The following is a 16,774-nucleotide window of genomic DNA, read 5'->3' as shown; positions in this document are numbered from 1 at the left end:
TTTTGCTTGCGAGGAGGATGGACAGAGATGTGCCACAATCTCCAGCCGCTCTGACAGTCTGCCGCGCACCCACTCTTTTTAATTCACTTCATTGCTAAATAAATGCGATGCAATACTTATAAGAGTAAATATGGGAAAACTTACAGTATGTACATATGTTCTAACAGTTGCATTTTCACTCCAAGTCGGGGGGCGTCGCTACGGCTGATACTGACAAGGACCGCAGCACAGAATTTCCTCTGCCTTTTATTGCCAATTCTGGTCGGCGTTTTTATTGCCAAGCAACAATCAAAAAGACAGCGACTACAATGGATATCGTGCCTGCTACAACAAAGGGACCTAGATGACTAGATGATGCATTTTACTGCGAAAACGATTTGGAAGGTGGCGGCGAAGGTGGTACATGCGTGTGTAGGCTTCTTTACACACACATACGTGACATGACACCCACACCGCTGCCAAACTAGTTTGCTTTGCAGAAGCAACACTCTTGGTGGATTCTCTCCTCAGTGGCAACAAATCAATTGCCTGGCCGAGCCAGAGGGAACTATACCTCATCACATCATGTGACATAACGGACCAATCATGAGAGAGAATGCGCGTGGCGTCGTATACTCAGCTACAATTTCTGACGTGTGCGCGACGTTTTTGCAGACCTGTCGCCAACATGTCGCCCAGCACAATGCGTCGGTCACGTGATGCAATGCAGCAGGTGTCGCCCGCGCTGATGCGGGAGTATAAAGAAGCCTTTTAAGTATTCGCTCGGCTACTGCTGCATGGGCGGCGTGCGACCGCGATGAGGAAGTCCAGAGAGCATGACCGCGTCGCGACCTTCTCAGGAGCACTGGCAAATCCTGGCTGCCTGACCGACAGTGGCAAACGCGGCCAAAGGCGTTCTTGGAGCCTCTTGGCTGCCTAGGTGGCAGATCTCCGCAACACAGAGCTCCATGTCTATTCAAAGTCCATCCATCCATCCATCCATCCATCCATCTTCTCGAAGCGGCCAATTATTAGTGAGCACACGGCGCACCACAACACCGACCTGAATCTCTGGCTGGACAGAAAAAATGTTGGCTCTGCTACGGCTGGGGCTCGGCGCTATCTGTGGTCTTATTGAGTGCCCTTTAGTTGGCTGGCTGACAGGTGGCGGCGTGGAGCTACTCTTACTTGACTGCACGAGCAGGCAGGCGTCCGAGACATGCAGCCCCTTGTCTGGCATTGGTGTCACCCTGTCTGCCTATGGATTTATAACACAATTTTAGTATTGCTAGATGTTAGAAATCTCCACAAAATTCATATGCACATTGCTACTATTGTCCACACCGACCTGTCACCGACACAGTATTTTTTATTTTATGCAGGTGATAGTTGCATTTCCTCATAGGAGCTCACATTTGATGTCAATAAAGCCAAAATATTGTGCAGTTTGCTTTTATATTTTTACAAGTTGAAATGGACAAGAGTAGGAATGTGTATTTGAATTTGGGCATCAATTAATCAGTTTCAGACACTAGGTGACAGCAGAACATTACACTATAAAAAAAAATGAAGTCGTTCAACATAAAAGTCTTTGTTGAGAATTCTCCATGATGCGCTAAGTTCTTCACACATACCAGCCTATGTTTAATCAAATGAAGCAAAAATGTTGTAAATTACTTATAAATAAGAATTGTTACAACATAATGAGTTCTTGCCACTGAACACGTGTTGTGCAAACTGGTGTTACTTCTTCGTATTAATGCCAGTGTGTATGTGTTTTAAGCACATCCGACTAAGTTGAAATGCTTTTTAACTAACAAACTTCTGTTAGGAGAACACAGCATATGGCCTCTGATGACATAGTAACTTATGTTGGATGATTGTTGAACTAATGCCCTTTAGTTAAGTAAAATGACAGAGCTTTGTCTCTAGGACACAAAATTCAACTTTCTATTTGCACTACTTACATATGTTAGGAGAACATACGTGTTTATGGTGAAAAATAAATGTAACTGCTTAAGTTAAAACAGTGTGCTTTTTATTACAGTTGACAATACCTCTTCATGTACAAACAGGATATAGGCAATTTCACAATAGATCACATTTTGATTTAAAACAAAACCTTTTTCAAATACAAATTGTTGAATTAACATTGGAAAAATATACACAATATTAAAAACTGCAAAAATACAAAATTATAACAAAATATTAGATTAAAATATACAGAAATTAAGTACCTCAAATCCTAAAATAGTACATAAGATAAGATTATAAATATTATAACATAATATTATGAAAATTAAATAGAAACAACATTGAAATCACTGTCAACATCAGATCAGCTTATTGGCTTTTCTCAGAAATATACTCACAAAGCCTTTAACACTTTTGTTACATCTTCAAACTGTAGCTCTAAAATAATTCGTATAAAGAGAACATAAGGAAAACAATCACTTCAACATCATTTCAGCCCACTGGCTTTTCTCAGAAATACATTCACAGTACCTACATTGAGTCTTCACACTTCACGAGCACTTCACTATAACATAAAAACAACAACAATTAATTACTTTGTCAACAACAGTTATGGCTACTGGCTTTTGTCAAAAAAAATATAAACGAATACTTAACTTATACTGGATCTGCAAACTAAACAGCAGCTTTAAAATAACCTGTATATAAAGAGAACATACGAAAAACAATCAATGTCAACATCAGTTCAGCCCACTAAAATATATTCACAGTACTTACAATGTCTTCACAATTCACTGTCATTTCACTGTAACATAAAAAAGCCACTATAATCACAGTTACGCCTACTGGCTTTTGACAAAAATATATGAATTCATACTTACACCGAATCGTCGGACTTCTTTGTATCTTTAAAATAACCTGTGTATAAATGACAACATAAGGAAAACAATCACCCATAGGGTTTTTCTCAGAAATATGTTCATAGTACTTGTGTCTCTACACTACACTGTCACTTCACTGTAACATAAAAAAAAACAATTAGACACTTAATCAACAATAGTTAGGATTGTTGTCTTTTGTTAGAAATACATTCACAAATACTTACACTTTATACTGCATCTACAAACTAAACTGTAGCTTCAAAACAACCTGTACGGTATATAAAGACAACAAAAGGAAAACAATCACTTTGTCAACATCAGTTCAGCACACTGGGCTTTTCTCAGAAATATATTCACAGTACTGTACTAACATTGTGTTCTCACACCTCACATTTCACTGTAACATTAAAAAAACAATCACTTTATCAACAATAGTTAGTCTTATTGGCTTTTGTTAAAAATATATTCACCAATACTTACACTTATACTGAAGGTTCACACTTCACTGTAACTTTAAAATAAACAAGAAAGAAGAATGATTCATTTAGTCAGCATCAGATCAGCTTCCTGGCACAAGACCGGCAATTTGTGAGCACCAAAAATTGGGTGATAATGGCTCTGAGTACTCCGCGACACACAATACTACTGTTGTGAAATTTTGACTTATATACTAATTAGAAGATATTTCATAAAATGAAAAAAATGTTTTGTCACAACAGCTACAGCTGTAACAACGCGGTTTTCCCAACACAATTTAAAAGATGAACCTAGAAGAATTCCCATTGATTTTAATTAGGTAAAACATTATAGTTCCCAACATTTTTCTTATTTGTCAGCTTTTATACATTGTTAGAAAGCCCACATTGTTTAGATATTTGTGGTTTATAGCTTATTAACATTGAATGGATTGATGGAGTTCTTTTTTTCTGTCCATGTTTGACATATGTCCTACTGTATAAACTGTCTTTCAATGCCCCCATCACACAAGGTGGGATGAAATAACGAGCAGCATTGTCCCTTTTATCTAACAACAAAAACAGACATTTGTTCGTGTGTACCTCACGGTACCATCACAGAAATACTCGAAAATGTAGCTGTTCTTGTTAGCTAGTCAGAGGATAATATAGCCACAACACTAACAGAGGTTTTTCACCCTCAAAATGATGGCAGCATTGTCTGTAGCCTCACTTCGTTATATTGCCACATTGGAAACAGATTATGAAGAAATACAAAATAGGAAGAAATAATTATTTTTACTCACCTGCTCCTGCTTCGGTCGTTGACCGTCGGGGGAACACAGGGCAGACGTCACTCGAGGGCGGGCAGCGTCGCTTCCGGGTAGCGATATGTTTGCGGGTAGAGCCGGGGTAGAGCCGGGCTAGTCAGTTGCCAAACCGGTAATCAAAATGTACCACAGACAAACGTGGTCGCACTGGAGTGAGTATTTATTTTGCCATTCTTTTTCCACTAATATTCTCGTAGTTGTTGTCATCTTCGACCAGAGTTCTGCACTTACTTTTCTCTTAAACAGCCTGCATGTATGTCACAAAACTCTATGTTCAGTGTTCTTCCGCCAAGTCGCCACCTTTATTCAAGATTAAAGGTTCCTCACTAGCGTTTCATAAATTCTATGATGATAAAAGTTTTATAAAATTATTGAATTACTTTCTGAAGGCCATGTAATATTCAATATATAACAAATTTAACTTTCAACATTACACATTAATATGGTTGTGTGTTAACAAGATCCGACTTCTACTGTTATACTTAGTACATTAAGTCAAGTTGACGTTTTCTAATTTTACCCTTTGTTTTGGAAACTCACTTAAGAGTTTTTTACCTTTGAATATATGAACATAAGTTAACAATTGAAAATATTTATTGATGTGTTGAAACACATTACACATTTAAGTTACAATAACATAATTGATTATGTATTTTTTTACATTGTACAAGCCAAGCCGGCACACAATATGTATTATAATGCTTGCCTCCCCGCGATGACGTAGATAGCCTGAGATGGAAAAAAAAAAATAACTACGCACCAAAAGGGAGCATGCCAATCTGCGGCTTTAGTCATCACAAAAACGCCCTTAAATCAGTACAGATTCTTTGACAGAGTTGAATTTTAGTGCTCACATCATTTTTACATACAGACCTATAAGTGCCAATGTTCAGGTTAATCAAGTGTCCCTTTAAGATGCAATTTTTCTTATTGTAGATATGTTAACAAGATCTATATTAATGTTTAGAGTGCATTATTAGTGTGCTGCTACTAAAATGTATTAATTTATTTGCTAACTCAATTTGGGTGGTGAGAATAAGTGGTACAGAAAGTGGATGGATGGATGTTTTGTCTTTTGTCAGAAATAAAAGAAAGGTGTTAATTTAAAATGATGTATCATTTGTTTAATTTAAATGTTTTTGTATAAAAAGTATTAGTTGTATTGGTTACTTGGTATCGTTATCAGTGATTCCTCAACTCAAGAGTTCAGTATTCGTCTGAAAAAAAGTGATATTGAACACTTAACACCTATACTGTCCCCTCAAAATAACTCAACAACAGCCATTAATGTTTAAACCGCTGGCAACAAAAGCTAACACGCCACAGTTTTTTTTTTTTTCAAACTTGCTAAAAAGGTTCGTATTGTATGTAGCCACCATTACTTTCCATCACTGACTTAACCTTCTTGGGCATTCACCAACATTTCACCGATTGCCACATGAGTCCTCTTCGTACATCACGGAGCTGGTGGATGTTCGACTCCTTGTGCTCTTTTACCTTCAGTTTGCGGATGCAAACACGCTAGGCCCGTGCATCCCCCTTCCCTCATTTTCTTTAGCAAAGCAGTAGTCGTCTTGGAAGTGTTTGGGGTCATGATCATGTTGAAAAACGATGGGCGGTATGGGCAAAAAAATATATATATCGATATTTTTTCCAAAAACCCGATAAAGATAATTTTACGATATTCTCTGGTGGTGAGTTGGCTCCGATGGTGGGGGAAGATGCCGGTCCGACCTGGCAGACCCAAACATATTGTGACCGTGTCCCTCGGGGAGTTCTGTGGGGGGTGCTTCGGGAGTACGGGGTACTGAGCCCCCTGATAAGGGCTGTCCGGTCCCTGTACCACCAATGCCAGAGTTTGGTCCGACTTGCCGGCAGTAAGTCGGATTCGTTTCCTGTGGGGGTTGGACTACGCCAAGGCTGCCCTTTTTCACAGATTCTGTTCATAACCTTTATGGACAGAATTTCTAGGTGCAGCGGAGGTGTCGAGGGGGTCCGGTTAGGTGGCCTCAGTATTGCATCTCTGCTTTTTGCAGATGATGTGGTACTGTTGGCTTCTTCAAGCCGCGATCTTCAACTCTCGCTGGAGCGGTTCGCAGCCGAGTGTGAAACGGTCGGAATGAAGATCAGCACCTCCAAATCTGAGACCATGGTCCTCAGTCGGAAAAGGGTGGCGTGCCCTCTCCGGGTCGGGGATGGGATTCTGCCCCAAGTGGAGGAGTTCAAGTATCTTGGGGTCTTGTTCACGAGTGAGGGTAAGATGGAACGGGAGATCGACAGGCGGATCGGTGCAGCGTCTGCTGTGATGCGGACCCTGTATCGGTCTGCCATGGTGAAGAAGGAGCTCAGCCGAAAGGCGAAGCTCTCAATTTACCGGTCGATCTACGTTCCTGCTCTCACCTATGGTCATGAGCTGTGGGTCATGACCGAAAGAACAAGATCTCGGATACAAGCGGCCGAAATGGGTTTCCTTCGCAGGGTGTCCGGGCTCTCCCTTAGAGATAGGGTGAGAAGTTCGGCCATCCGGGAGGGACTCAGAGTCGAGCCGCTGCTCCTCCGCGTCGAGAGGAGCCAGTTGAGGTGGCTCGGGCATCTGATTAGGATGCCTCCTGGACGCCTCCCTGGTGAGGTGTTCCGGGCATATCCCACCGGCAGGAGACCCCGAGGACGACCCAGAACACGCTGGAGAGACTATGTCTCCCGGCTTGCCTGGGAACGCCTTGGGATCCTTCCGGAAGAGCTGGAAGATGTTGCTGGGGAGAGGGAAGTCTGGGCTTCCCTGCTGAAGCTGCTGCCTCCGCAACCCGACTTCGGATAAGCGGGAGATAATGGATGGATGGATAGATGGATGGAATTATGTATGAGTTTTGGGAATATTCATGTCATTTAAATGTCTCTGCTGTTATTCCATAATGATGTGACATTTTGAGCTGCAGTAAGTACTGGTGTACCACTGCCAACTAGTAGAGCAATCAGAATGAGAAAAAGGTGTTAACTACAGCAATCAGAATGAGAAAAAATATATTTCATATGTGACGTGTGACGAAGTGTCACCCAGCGAGGGAGAAAAAAGACGTCGTCATGAAAACACCCATTCTCTTACATTGGCCACCGTATTCAGAATAAAGTTGAATAGCAAAACTACAATTTACCGAAAAATGCATTTTCCCACTCATTCATCGCTGTGATATGGAGACCTGTGACATTATTCATGTTTGGGCGTATTCGGGTGTCACACTAATAAGCCGTCGTAGTTTGTGCAACAACATGCCTCGGGAATACAGGCTAGTTATGAATAATAAGGACTACAAGCATGTAAACTGAATGTTAACCGATTATCCAGGATGTCACGTTTGACTTACTCGCTAAAGTACTGAGTGTGTGCGTGAGTGCGTGCATGCTTTTATATTTGTTGGTTCAACTCAGCGACTGTTTTCTGAGTGTGTGTGTTTAAGCTTTTGTTTAGCGTGCTTGCGTGGTCGCTAAGTTTTCCTCATAATCCATATGGCTTGTGGTGGAACAGAATTGCTCTTCACGGTGACCGTTTTGGCACATCTAACAATGTTATTCCCACTGACGTCAGTCTTGTCAACCCCAAAACATTTACAGATTACGGACAACGTGTACTCGCGCCTCACTATGAATCTCTGCTCGACACCCCTCTATGTTTGAAACAGCTCCGCTGCAGTGCGGACGAACTCACAAGACAGGGTCCTGCCCGCTGATTCTGCGAATGATTATCACTTCCTCCTCCTTCCTCAAAGGAGGTTTGATGGGTCACTCAGTAACTTAGATTTAGAAACTGTAATAAAAGTACCATAGCAACTGCATAGCAATTGATACATCTAGGAACAACCAGTCACAACAGTACCTCCCCCAAAATCAAAACCAAAATCATCAGAGATCAGAGAAGGCCAGACAAGAGGTTCCTGGTGTACTGAGTCCGGTGGGCGTAACAGGAGGCCAGACAAGAGGGTATGGGCGGGACCAGTCTGGTGGGCGACCCAGAAGCCAGACGAGAGCTTGCGCCGCCGTAGCAGTCCGTGGGCGGCTGCAGAGCTTGCACCGCTGGAGCATGGTCAGAGGGCAGCCGCAGGCCTTGCACCGCTGTAGCAGAATCAGAGGGTGGCAGCAGAACTTGTCCTGCCGTAGTAGAGTCGGAAGGCGACCACACGGCTTGTGCTGCAGGACTTGCGCCGCTGGAGCAGGGTTAGACCCTCATCAGCCTGCCACCATAAAGGTTGGGAAGCAAAGGAGATACGAGGGGCCGGGAGTTTCGATATTCAGATGGGGTAAACTACAAGAAACTGGACAAATGGGACTAGTTGAAGATGTATACAGTGAACGAGGTGACGAAAAAGAACCCTCTGTAGAGTCTGCTGCTCTTTCCAACTCTCCCCTGCATTATGCAGCCCCTGCCTGACAGCCATGGCTCTCTGTCTGCCTTGACCAACTGGATGGGACAATTGGTCTTGGACACTGAGGCTCCATTAAACAAGGCTGTGTAATGCGAAATCTAAGCCCTGTTAATTAACATTAGAACTCCCAATGACCTGGTCATTTGACCAGCCTACCTAGAACTCCCATGGTCTGGTCATTTGACCAGGAAGGGAGGGGTGTGTCGGGGGATAGCCGAACTATTGTTATGTTAAAGTATATTAGCCCCAGAAGCCACCCCCTGCTTTGCAATGCAATTGCCCCCCTTCTCCCACCCTCCTCAAATTCCGCAGGACAAAAGCTACAGGGGGGATGATTGCTTTCTAGTGTTGCAAGCAGACTACACCTCATTTATTGACCATTTGTTTGGGGGTGAAGCTCAACCCATGTTTGTTTGGGTAGCAGCCTACCCATCATTAGACTTTGTTGCTGAGGTGAAGAAAAACAATCCCCAAATGACTTTTCCCGTGTCCCCACATCTTGATTTTTGTTTTTGTTTTTTACCTGCTGCATAAATAATCTACTACTGTATTGACCATTTTTGTCGGGGGTAGCCATGATAGAGTTTCCGGTTCCGCGCGAGTGGCAGCCCGCTACATTAGCTCCGGCTCATCAGTGAGCCTTTTCGTGTGTTTTTGTTCCTTAATATTACTCTACCTCATACCTTTTTCATATAGTTGATAGTCGTAACTTGCGTAGCAATGGACACCCAAACTGCGGTATTCTTGCTGCTGCTGATTGCTATTTTTTGCGCGATCGTGTCCGGCGACTTGGCTTGGAGCCGCGCCCCCATTGTTTACAGCCGGAATCAGCTGTCAGCACTCCGTGCTAACCCCGCGCCGGCTCCCGGGGCGAGACCCGATATCCCCCGTGAGCTGAGGAGGAGGAGACGGGGATCTCGTGCGGGGGTTAAACACCGGGAAAGGAGGAGACGATACCATCCCGTCCTCCCGTCTGTTATCATGGTTGAATGTTAAATCGCTCCCCAACAAGATGGACGAGCTAGCGGCGCTTACCCGGCATGAGAGGGACTTCCGGGAGGCTAGCCTGATGCTATTCACGGAGTCGTGGCTAACAGCGCTAACGCCGAACGCGGTCGTAGAATTGGACAGCTTCCAAATCATACACGTGGACAGGACGCTGGAGAGTGGAAAGAGGAAAGGAGGAGGGCTGGCTGTGTTTGTGAACGATAGATGGTGTAATCCTGGGCACATCACGATTAAGGAGCAGCTTTGCAGCAGGGATATTGAGCTGCTAGCTGTTGGCATGAGGCCATTCTACATCCCGCGAGAGTTTAGTCATGTGATCGAGGTGACCGTCTACGTCCCACCAGCTGCCAGCGACGACACAGCCTGTGATGTCTTGACTGCAGCAGTGAGCAGGCTACAAACACAGCACCCAAATGCCCTGATACTCATCTCTGGTGACTTCAATCATGCCTCTCCTTCCTCCTCTCTGCCTTCATTCACACAGTATGTCACCTGCCACACCAGAGACAATAAAACACTGGACCTTTTCTATGCCAACACCAAGGAGGCATACACATCACTGCCCCTCCCCCCGCTGGGCAAAGCTGATCACAACCTGCCGGCTCTCCAGTCTGTGTACAAACCTCTGGTCCGCAGGCAGCCAGCTGTGACCCGCACGGTTCAGAGATGGTCTGGAGAGGCCGAGGAGGCCTTAAAGGACTGCTTCAGCAAAACTGTGGGGGAAGTATTCAGCGATGCCCACGGGGAAGACATTAGTAGTCTAACGGACACTGTTACAGACTATATAAATTTCTGCATGGGGAACACCATACCCACCAGGACAGTAAGGTGTTTCTCCAACAACAAACCCTGGATCACACCAGACATAAGAGCTCTCCTGAAGGAGAAGAGGAGGGCTTTTGCGTCAGGCAACATAGAGGAGCGGAAGACTGTGCAGCGCCAGCTGAGGAGGAGGATCAGAGAGGGGAAAAGGTCCTACAGGAAGAGGATGGAGGAGCAGCTGCTGCAGAATAACGCCAGGGGAGTCTGGAGAGGCCTGAAGACCATCTCAGGCCACGGACAACCCAAGACCCGGTCTGGGGGAGACCTGCAGTGGGCAAATGAGCTGAATCTCTTTTTCAATAGGTTCGATCAGATGCCTGCCTCCACTCAGTCTCTCCTGCTGCAGCCTCCACCTACTCCTCCTGCTGGGCGTGTCACCCCCTCCCCCCTTTTCTCCACAGAGTCCAGCTCCCAGCTACACCAGATAGCCACCACTCCCTCCTGCCCAGCCTTGGCCTTCACAACATCTCAGGTGAGGAACCAGCTGAAGAAGATGAAGGCGAGGAAGGCAGCGGGTCCAGATGGTATCAGCCCCCAGCTCCTCAAATCCTGCGCAGACCAGCTGTGTGGAATTGTCCAGCACTTGTTCAACCTGAGCCTGAAGCTGGGCAGGGTCCCCCAGCCATGGAAAACATCCTGCCTGGTCTCGGTGCCAAAGACCCCCCACCCGAAGGAGCTCAACAGCTTCAGACCAGTGGCGCTGACGTCTCACCTGATGAAGACCCTGGAGAGACTGGTCCTTGTCCACCTGCGCCCCCTGGTGAGCTCCTCAATGGACCCACTCCAGTTCGCATATCAGCCTGGCATCAGTGTGGATGATGCCATCATCTACCTCCTCCACACTTCACTCTCCCACCTGGAGAAGGCGGGGAGCACTGTGAGGATCATGTTCTTTGATTTCTCCAGTGCTTTCAACACCATCCAGCCCACCCTACTGGGAGACAAGCTGGAGCGGGTGGGGGTGGCCCAACACCTCACCACATGGATCCAGGACTACCTCACAAACGGGCCACAGTATGTGAGGACACAGGACTGTGTGTCTGACGTGCTCCTCTGCAACATGGGGGCCCCACAGGGAACTGTCTTGGCTCCCTTCCTGTTCACCCTCTACACCTCGGACTTCAACTACAACACCCCTACCTGTCACCTGCAGAAGTTCTCTGACGACTCTGCGATATTCGTCCTCATCAAAGGCGGAGATGATCGAGAGTACAGAGAACTTACTCAGGGTTTTGTGGACTGGTGCCAGCAGAACCGCCTCCTGATCAATGCGGGGAAATCCAAAGAAATGGTGGTGGATTTCGGTAGGCGCCAGCACTCTTCACCTGCACCAGTGAATATCCGGGGAACAGATGTTGAGAGAGTCTCAACTTACAAGTACCTGGGTGTTCATCTGAACAATAAACTGGACTGGAGCAACAACACAGACGCCCTCTATAGGAAGAGTCAGAGCAGACTCTTCCTACTCAGGAGACTGAGGTCTTTTGGGGTTCAGGGGACACTCCTCAGGAACTTTTATGACTCGGTGGTTGCATCGGTCATCTTCCAGGGAGTGGTCACCTGGGCAGGCGGCGTCTCGGCCCGGGACAAGAAGCGGCTGGACAAACTGGTCAGAAGGGCCGGCTCTGTCCTGGGCTGCTCCCTGGACTCTGTGGACTCGGTGGGGGACAGCAGGATGTTGGCCAAGCTGTCATCAATGCTGGGCAACCCGGACCACCCCCCCCAGGGCACCCTAACAGCACTCCACAGCACCTTCAGTGACAGACTGTTACTCCCTCGCTGTGCAAAGGAAAGATTCCGCCGTTCCTTCTTGCCTGCTGCTGTCAGACTCTTTAACAAGAACATTGTGTAGTCTCTACAAACTGGCGGACATTAGTGCAATTGTGCAGTCCTGCACCTGAGCTCATATCGTGCAATACCCAATATTCCCCACTACTGTAATACCGTGCAATACTCAACATTCCCCACTACTGTTAGTCTAGTTTTATTTTTATCCAATGTTGTTCCTTACATTTCACTACAGCACTGCAGCACTGTCACTTACTTAGAGTATTTTTCCTCTGTATTATGTACAGGCCAAAATGAGTGTTCCTCATACTTTTTATGTAGATGTATGTTGGTGTGTATATACATGTGTATATACACATGTTACTGCTTATATTTACATAGGTTTGATCCCGAATGTTTGCCGTCAATGTTATACATTAATGGCTACATTATGCCGCCGTCCCTGTGTGACCTATATCTTTGCTGCTGTAACAATGAAAATTTCCCCACTGTGGGATCAATAAAGGCATTCTTATCTTATCTTAAAGGCCATATCTCATTGAGCGGCAAGTGCTTGCAGGGTAGCAAATGTTTGGTTTTGTCAGGGCTCATAAAACAAACAAGGGTTTTCTAATATCCTTGAGCCTTTTGATGCAATGGACAAACACCCTATACCTTTAGAACACTGCCGTCATAGTTGCTGGAAATGTGCTTCAATACACCTATGTAGATATTGCACCAAAAAACAGACATTTGCAGTTAGAACTGTCATTTACCGTGTTAATAATGTATAGATTGTACTCCTGATTAGTTTAAAGTTATCTTCATTGGAACAAAAAAACTGCTTTTCTTAAAAAAATAAGGACATCTTTTGGTTACCCCAAACTTTTGAACGGTAGTGTATATTTTTAAAATGATGGGAAATTAGTCGAGAACGTGAATGAGAACAAAGACAATACTTGTGATCCCAATTATTGGATTTGATCCAATCCATTATTTGAATGTACCTGACAACGTAATGGCAGAGCTGGGAATTTTGCTAAAAATTGAGCGTCCGTTATTTGTAATCCAGCTGCAACGTGGGTACCCTTCCGTCATCTGTCATTCCTCTTTTTTTCCGGGGAGAAAAAATAGCACCCGTCTATAGGCCGGTCTGCCTCTATTTTTAAACGGGCGTCAGTCTGCGAGTTCGACAAAACCTAAACTCGCACCCCCTTCCAGACCTGGAAATGTAACATGTATATTTCGCGTTTGTACCCTGCGTGACTGAATGACGTCGTCGCAAGACAAAACCCATTTCTTATGTGCAGAAAGACAGTGAGTGTGGCTTGCCAGACACACTGCCCTCCACAAAGGTCCACCAATGGTCAGTGCACCATCTACTGGGTGAACACAGTCATTGCTGAGACAAGATGAAATGATTGAATGATTTAGAGTTCGTGTTTTAGTTGGACCGGATTAAAAAGCCCTGCTGGCCATATAACGGCTCTGTGGGCCTGTCTGGTGTAGCCTACATCCTAAAAAAAAAAAAAAAAACCACTTCAATCCTCCCCGAGTATTGTGCCGCCTTGTTGGTGTCAGGTACACTGCTGACGAACTAGTTGTTTTCATGAAAGTTATACTTCAGTTTATTAGATCCAAACTAGACTGCTGGCATTCTACTCTTAATTAACGAAAAAATCATACTTACACTTATGTGAACATGAAAAGCAGAAATGTGGCAAAATTTGTATATATGTGTGCATGTTTAGCTGTCAATGAATGGCATGTCTTGTATATCCCCTGTCAGGTAAGGAGGAGGAGTCATGCTGGTCTCCGTGATCCCCCCGTCACTCCTCCTCCTTCTCCCCCTCCTCCTACCCATACTACCACTCCTGGGTCAGGACTCATCTGTACAGTGGGTGACCCTTCGAGGAGCCCCCCTCTCTCACCTGCTGTGGGATACGGAGGCGAGGCTTCTGTATGTGGGCGGAGTAGACCACCTGCACCAGCTGAACTCAGACCTAGAGCTGATGTCCCACGTGAAGACTGGACCTCATCTGGACTCCCCCAACTGCCTGCCCCCCATTGCCCTCAAAGACTGTCCCACAGCCCGGCCTACCCACAACCACAACAAGCTGCTGCTGCTGGATCGGGGACAAGGGACGGAGCAGGGCAGCATCATTGCCTGTGGATCATTGTACCAGGGTATCTGTGAAAAGAGGTAAGGAGGTGAGGCCTCATCTTAACGCATGCCCTCCTACGCATGTGCTAACTACATTTCCGATTGTTCACTGCAGAAGTCTGACCAACATGTCGCAGCTGTTGTACCAGTCCACTAACCCGGTGGACACACAGTTTGTTGCCGCCAATGACCCCCATGTCTCCACAGTGGGCATCGTGCTCGCCACTGGCGATGGAGCCGGTGGAGAGATGATGCGCTTCATGCTTGTAGGGCGGGGTTTCACCGGGATGGGTCTGGGCGACATCCCCCCCATCACAGCGCGCCGCCTCTACCCAGCAGTCCTTCCTCAGCGGGCCTTTGCTCAGGAAGATGAGCTGGGCAAGCTGATCATTGGGAGCTACTCCGAGTACGACATTCATTTTGTCAAGGTGGTCGCTTTCAACGACCATGTCTACTTCCTCTTCTCAAGGCGAGACATGCGCTACAAGATGGAGTACCGCTCCTACGCCTCCCGCCTCTGCATCTCTGACCGTAACTTCTACTCGTATGTCGAAGTGCCTCTGCTGTGCCACGGCGGCTACAACCTGGCCCGGGGGGCGTGGCTGGGGCTGCGCTCAGGGAAGCCCGCACTCTTCATCGTCATGGCGGCTGGATGGACATCTACGTCCGTGGCCACAGATAACTCTGCACTGTGCGTGTTTGGGATGGCGGAGTTGGACGCCACGATGGAGCAAGCACGGGAGTCATGTTACACCAAAGGTGGGCGTGGTGTCAAAGGGCAGGAGCAGGCCTACGTGGTCTACACGCTCTCGTCAAACTGTCTCACTCTTCCCCAGGTAAATCTCACATCATCATGTTAGATTAGGCTTCTTTGGCGTATATGATTAGATAGGTGATTTTATCCAGGCCGTTATCTTGCTGTGACCTTTCTCTTGCTTTCACTTGGCCTCCCTTTTCTATGACACCCTTGGCACACTTATTAGTTAATTTCAGTTAAGGCAATAGAGTCACACATAGTCACATGAGCTAGGCAGAGTCGCCCCCCTCGTGTGTGGGCAGCCAAGAGTATGAGTAGGAATCCATGTACGCCAAAGAGGCCTAATCTAACAATCATGTCACTGCATTTATAAGCATTACAGGATTCCAATTCTGTGCATTCCCTGGGCTAAAAGTTATATAATAAGTATGACACACATGGATATCACCTTGTGTGATGTTACAGATTACAGGCTGTTTAGTGGCCATCACTGTTGACCTTAATACTATGTGTGGGTTTGTGTTTGTGTGTGTAGGCGTGTGTGTGGGTGTTCTTTCATAACAAATCACTTTTTACCATCAATATAGTACGTTTGTAATTTTACATATTAATTTATCTTATTTTACTTTCCATCCATGCTGGAGTGTGAATGTCATTCTATGCTATATGAGAGGTAACTCTTGTTACTATTTCCAAACAGTAAAAGTACCTTTTTTGCCTGTTATGTGCATCAAATGACATAAAAATCACATTTGACCAAAACTTTTACTGTAAGATATATCCTTTCTTCTGTCTGTGCATGGTATGAAAAATAGCATTCTCAGAAGTGTAGACTGAGCCATTAAATGTATTGGAAAAAAGTCAGTCTAAAAAGTGTTTCCTTAGCAATTTAAAAATATTTTAAAAATAAAGACAACATTGGTTTAAAGATACATGTTCTGGACTCAGTAACCTGCTAAATTCTGGAGTCTGAAAGGCTGCCTTAAATGCCAATCGTTCACACCTCCAGGAAGTGTATGTAAAATGACGAGTGTGTAGTGAGTGGGAGTAATGGTCGTAATCCTGGCCACAGCCTACAGGGGTAGAGCCCGAACGGATTTAAACACTCACACACCTTCAAGTCCCCACTTGGCTAAAATGAAAAAAAACATCACCAGAGCATGTTTCATATGATTTTAGCATGATTTAGAGCATGACCAAGAGGGGACCTAAAAATGTCCCCTGTTGGCTATGAGGTCCCCTCTTGGTGGAAGTGTGATGAAGCCCAAGTCCACTCTTGGATAGGTACAAGAGTGCATTTACTGTATGCAATCACAGCGGTTCCCTCTTGGCTGGTAAATAGTGACTGGAGTTCCCTCTTAGATAGCACAGAGCGACGTTCACACCCAGAATCAAAGAAAGGAAAAATAAAAGGCCAAATGAACAATTAATACTACTTTCTTAAGATAATTAATGGTCATATATGGTTTGTTGTATTTTTTTATGCATATTACAGAAGAAATGAATCTGTATGGAATCACAGAGGTTCCCCCTTGGCTGGTCAATAGTGACTGGAGTTCCCTGTTGAATAGCACAGAGTGACATTCACACTCCAGAATCAAAGAATGGAAAGATAAAAGGCCAAATGAAAAATTAATACTAATTTCTTAAGATAAGCAATGGTCATATATGATTTGTTATGTTTTTTTTAATGAAAATTACATAAGAAAGGTACTTCTA

General features: G+C 45.2%; 1 protein-coding gene and 1 long non-coding RNA gene across 18 annotated transcripts in view; one reads left to right on the top strand and one right to left on the bottom strand.

Annotated features, from left to right (window-relative positions):
• The window catches only part of plxnb3 (plexin B3), a 243,701-nt gene that overhangs the window by 91,276 nt on the left and 135,651 nt on the right, over window positions 1–16,774 (top strand). For 16 of the 17 annotated variants that reach the window (XR_015088842.1, XR_015088845.1, XR_015088843.1 and 13 more), the window contains 2 exons: window positions 13,924–14,337; window positions 14,414–15,134. Coding sequence is in view for 13 of the 17 variants with exons in the window: in XM_086046166.1 (XP_085902292.1) it covers window positions 13,940–14,337; window positions 14,414–15,134 (1,119 nt within the window). In the remaining 4 variants the exon portion in view is untranslated. Of the gene's footprint in view, window positions 1–4,196; window positions 4,272–13,923; window positions 14,338–14,413; window positions 15,135–16,774 lie in introns of those variants that run through there. The other variant, XM_086046160.1, reaches the window with a different exon arrangement.
• LOC147152432 (uncharacterized) lies at window positions 2,037–4,139 on the bottom strand. The gene is made up of 6 exons (XR_015088684.1): window positions 4,096–4,139; window positions 3,315–3,345; window positions 3,059–3,102; window positions 2,835–2,871; window positions 2,731–2,758; window positions 2,037–2,651 (listed from the first exon to the last, which is right to left on the bottom strand). It is a non-coding gene; the product is annotated as an uncharacterized LOC147152432 (long non-coding RNA).

The sequence above is a fragment of the Filicampus tigris genome, chromosome 1 (genome assembly GCF_054856515.1).
Source record: "Filicampus tigris isolate MCC_2025a chromosome 1, RoL_Ftig_1.0, whole genome shotgun sequence".
NCBI classification, from domain to species: Eukaryota; Metazoa; Chordata; class Actinopteri; order Syngnathiformes; family Syngnathidae; genus Filicampus; species Filicampus tigris.
The sequence above is the reverse complement of the archived record's forward strand: the minus strand, read 5'-3'. Positions and strand labels throughout refer to the sequence as shown.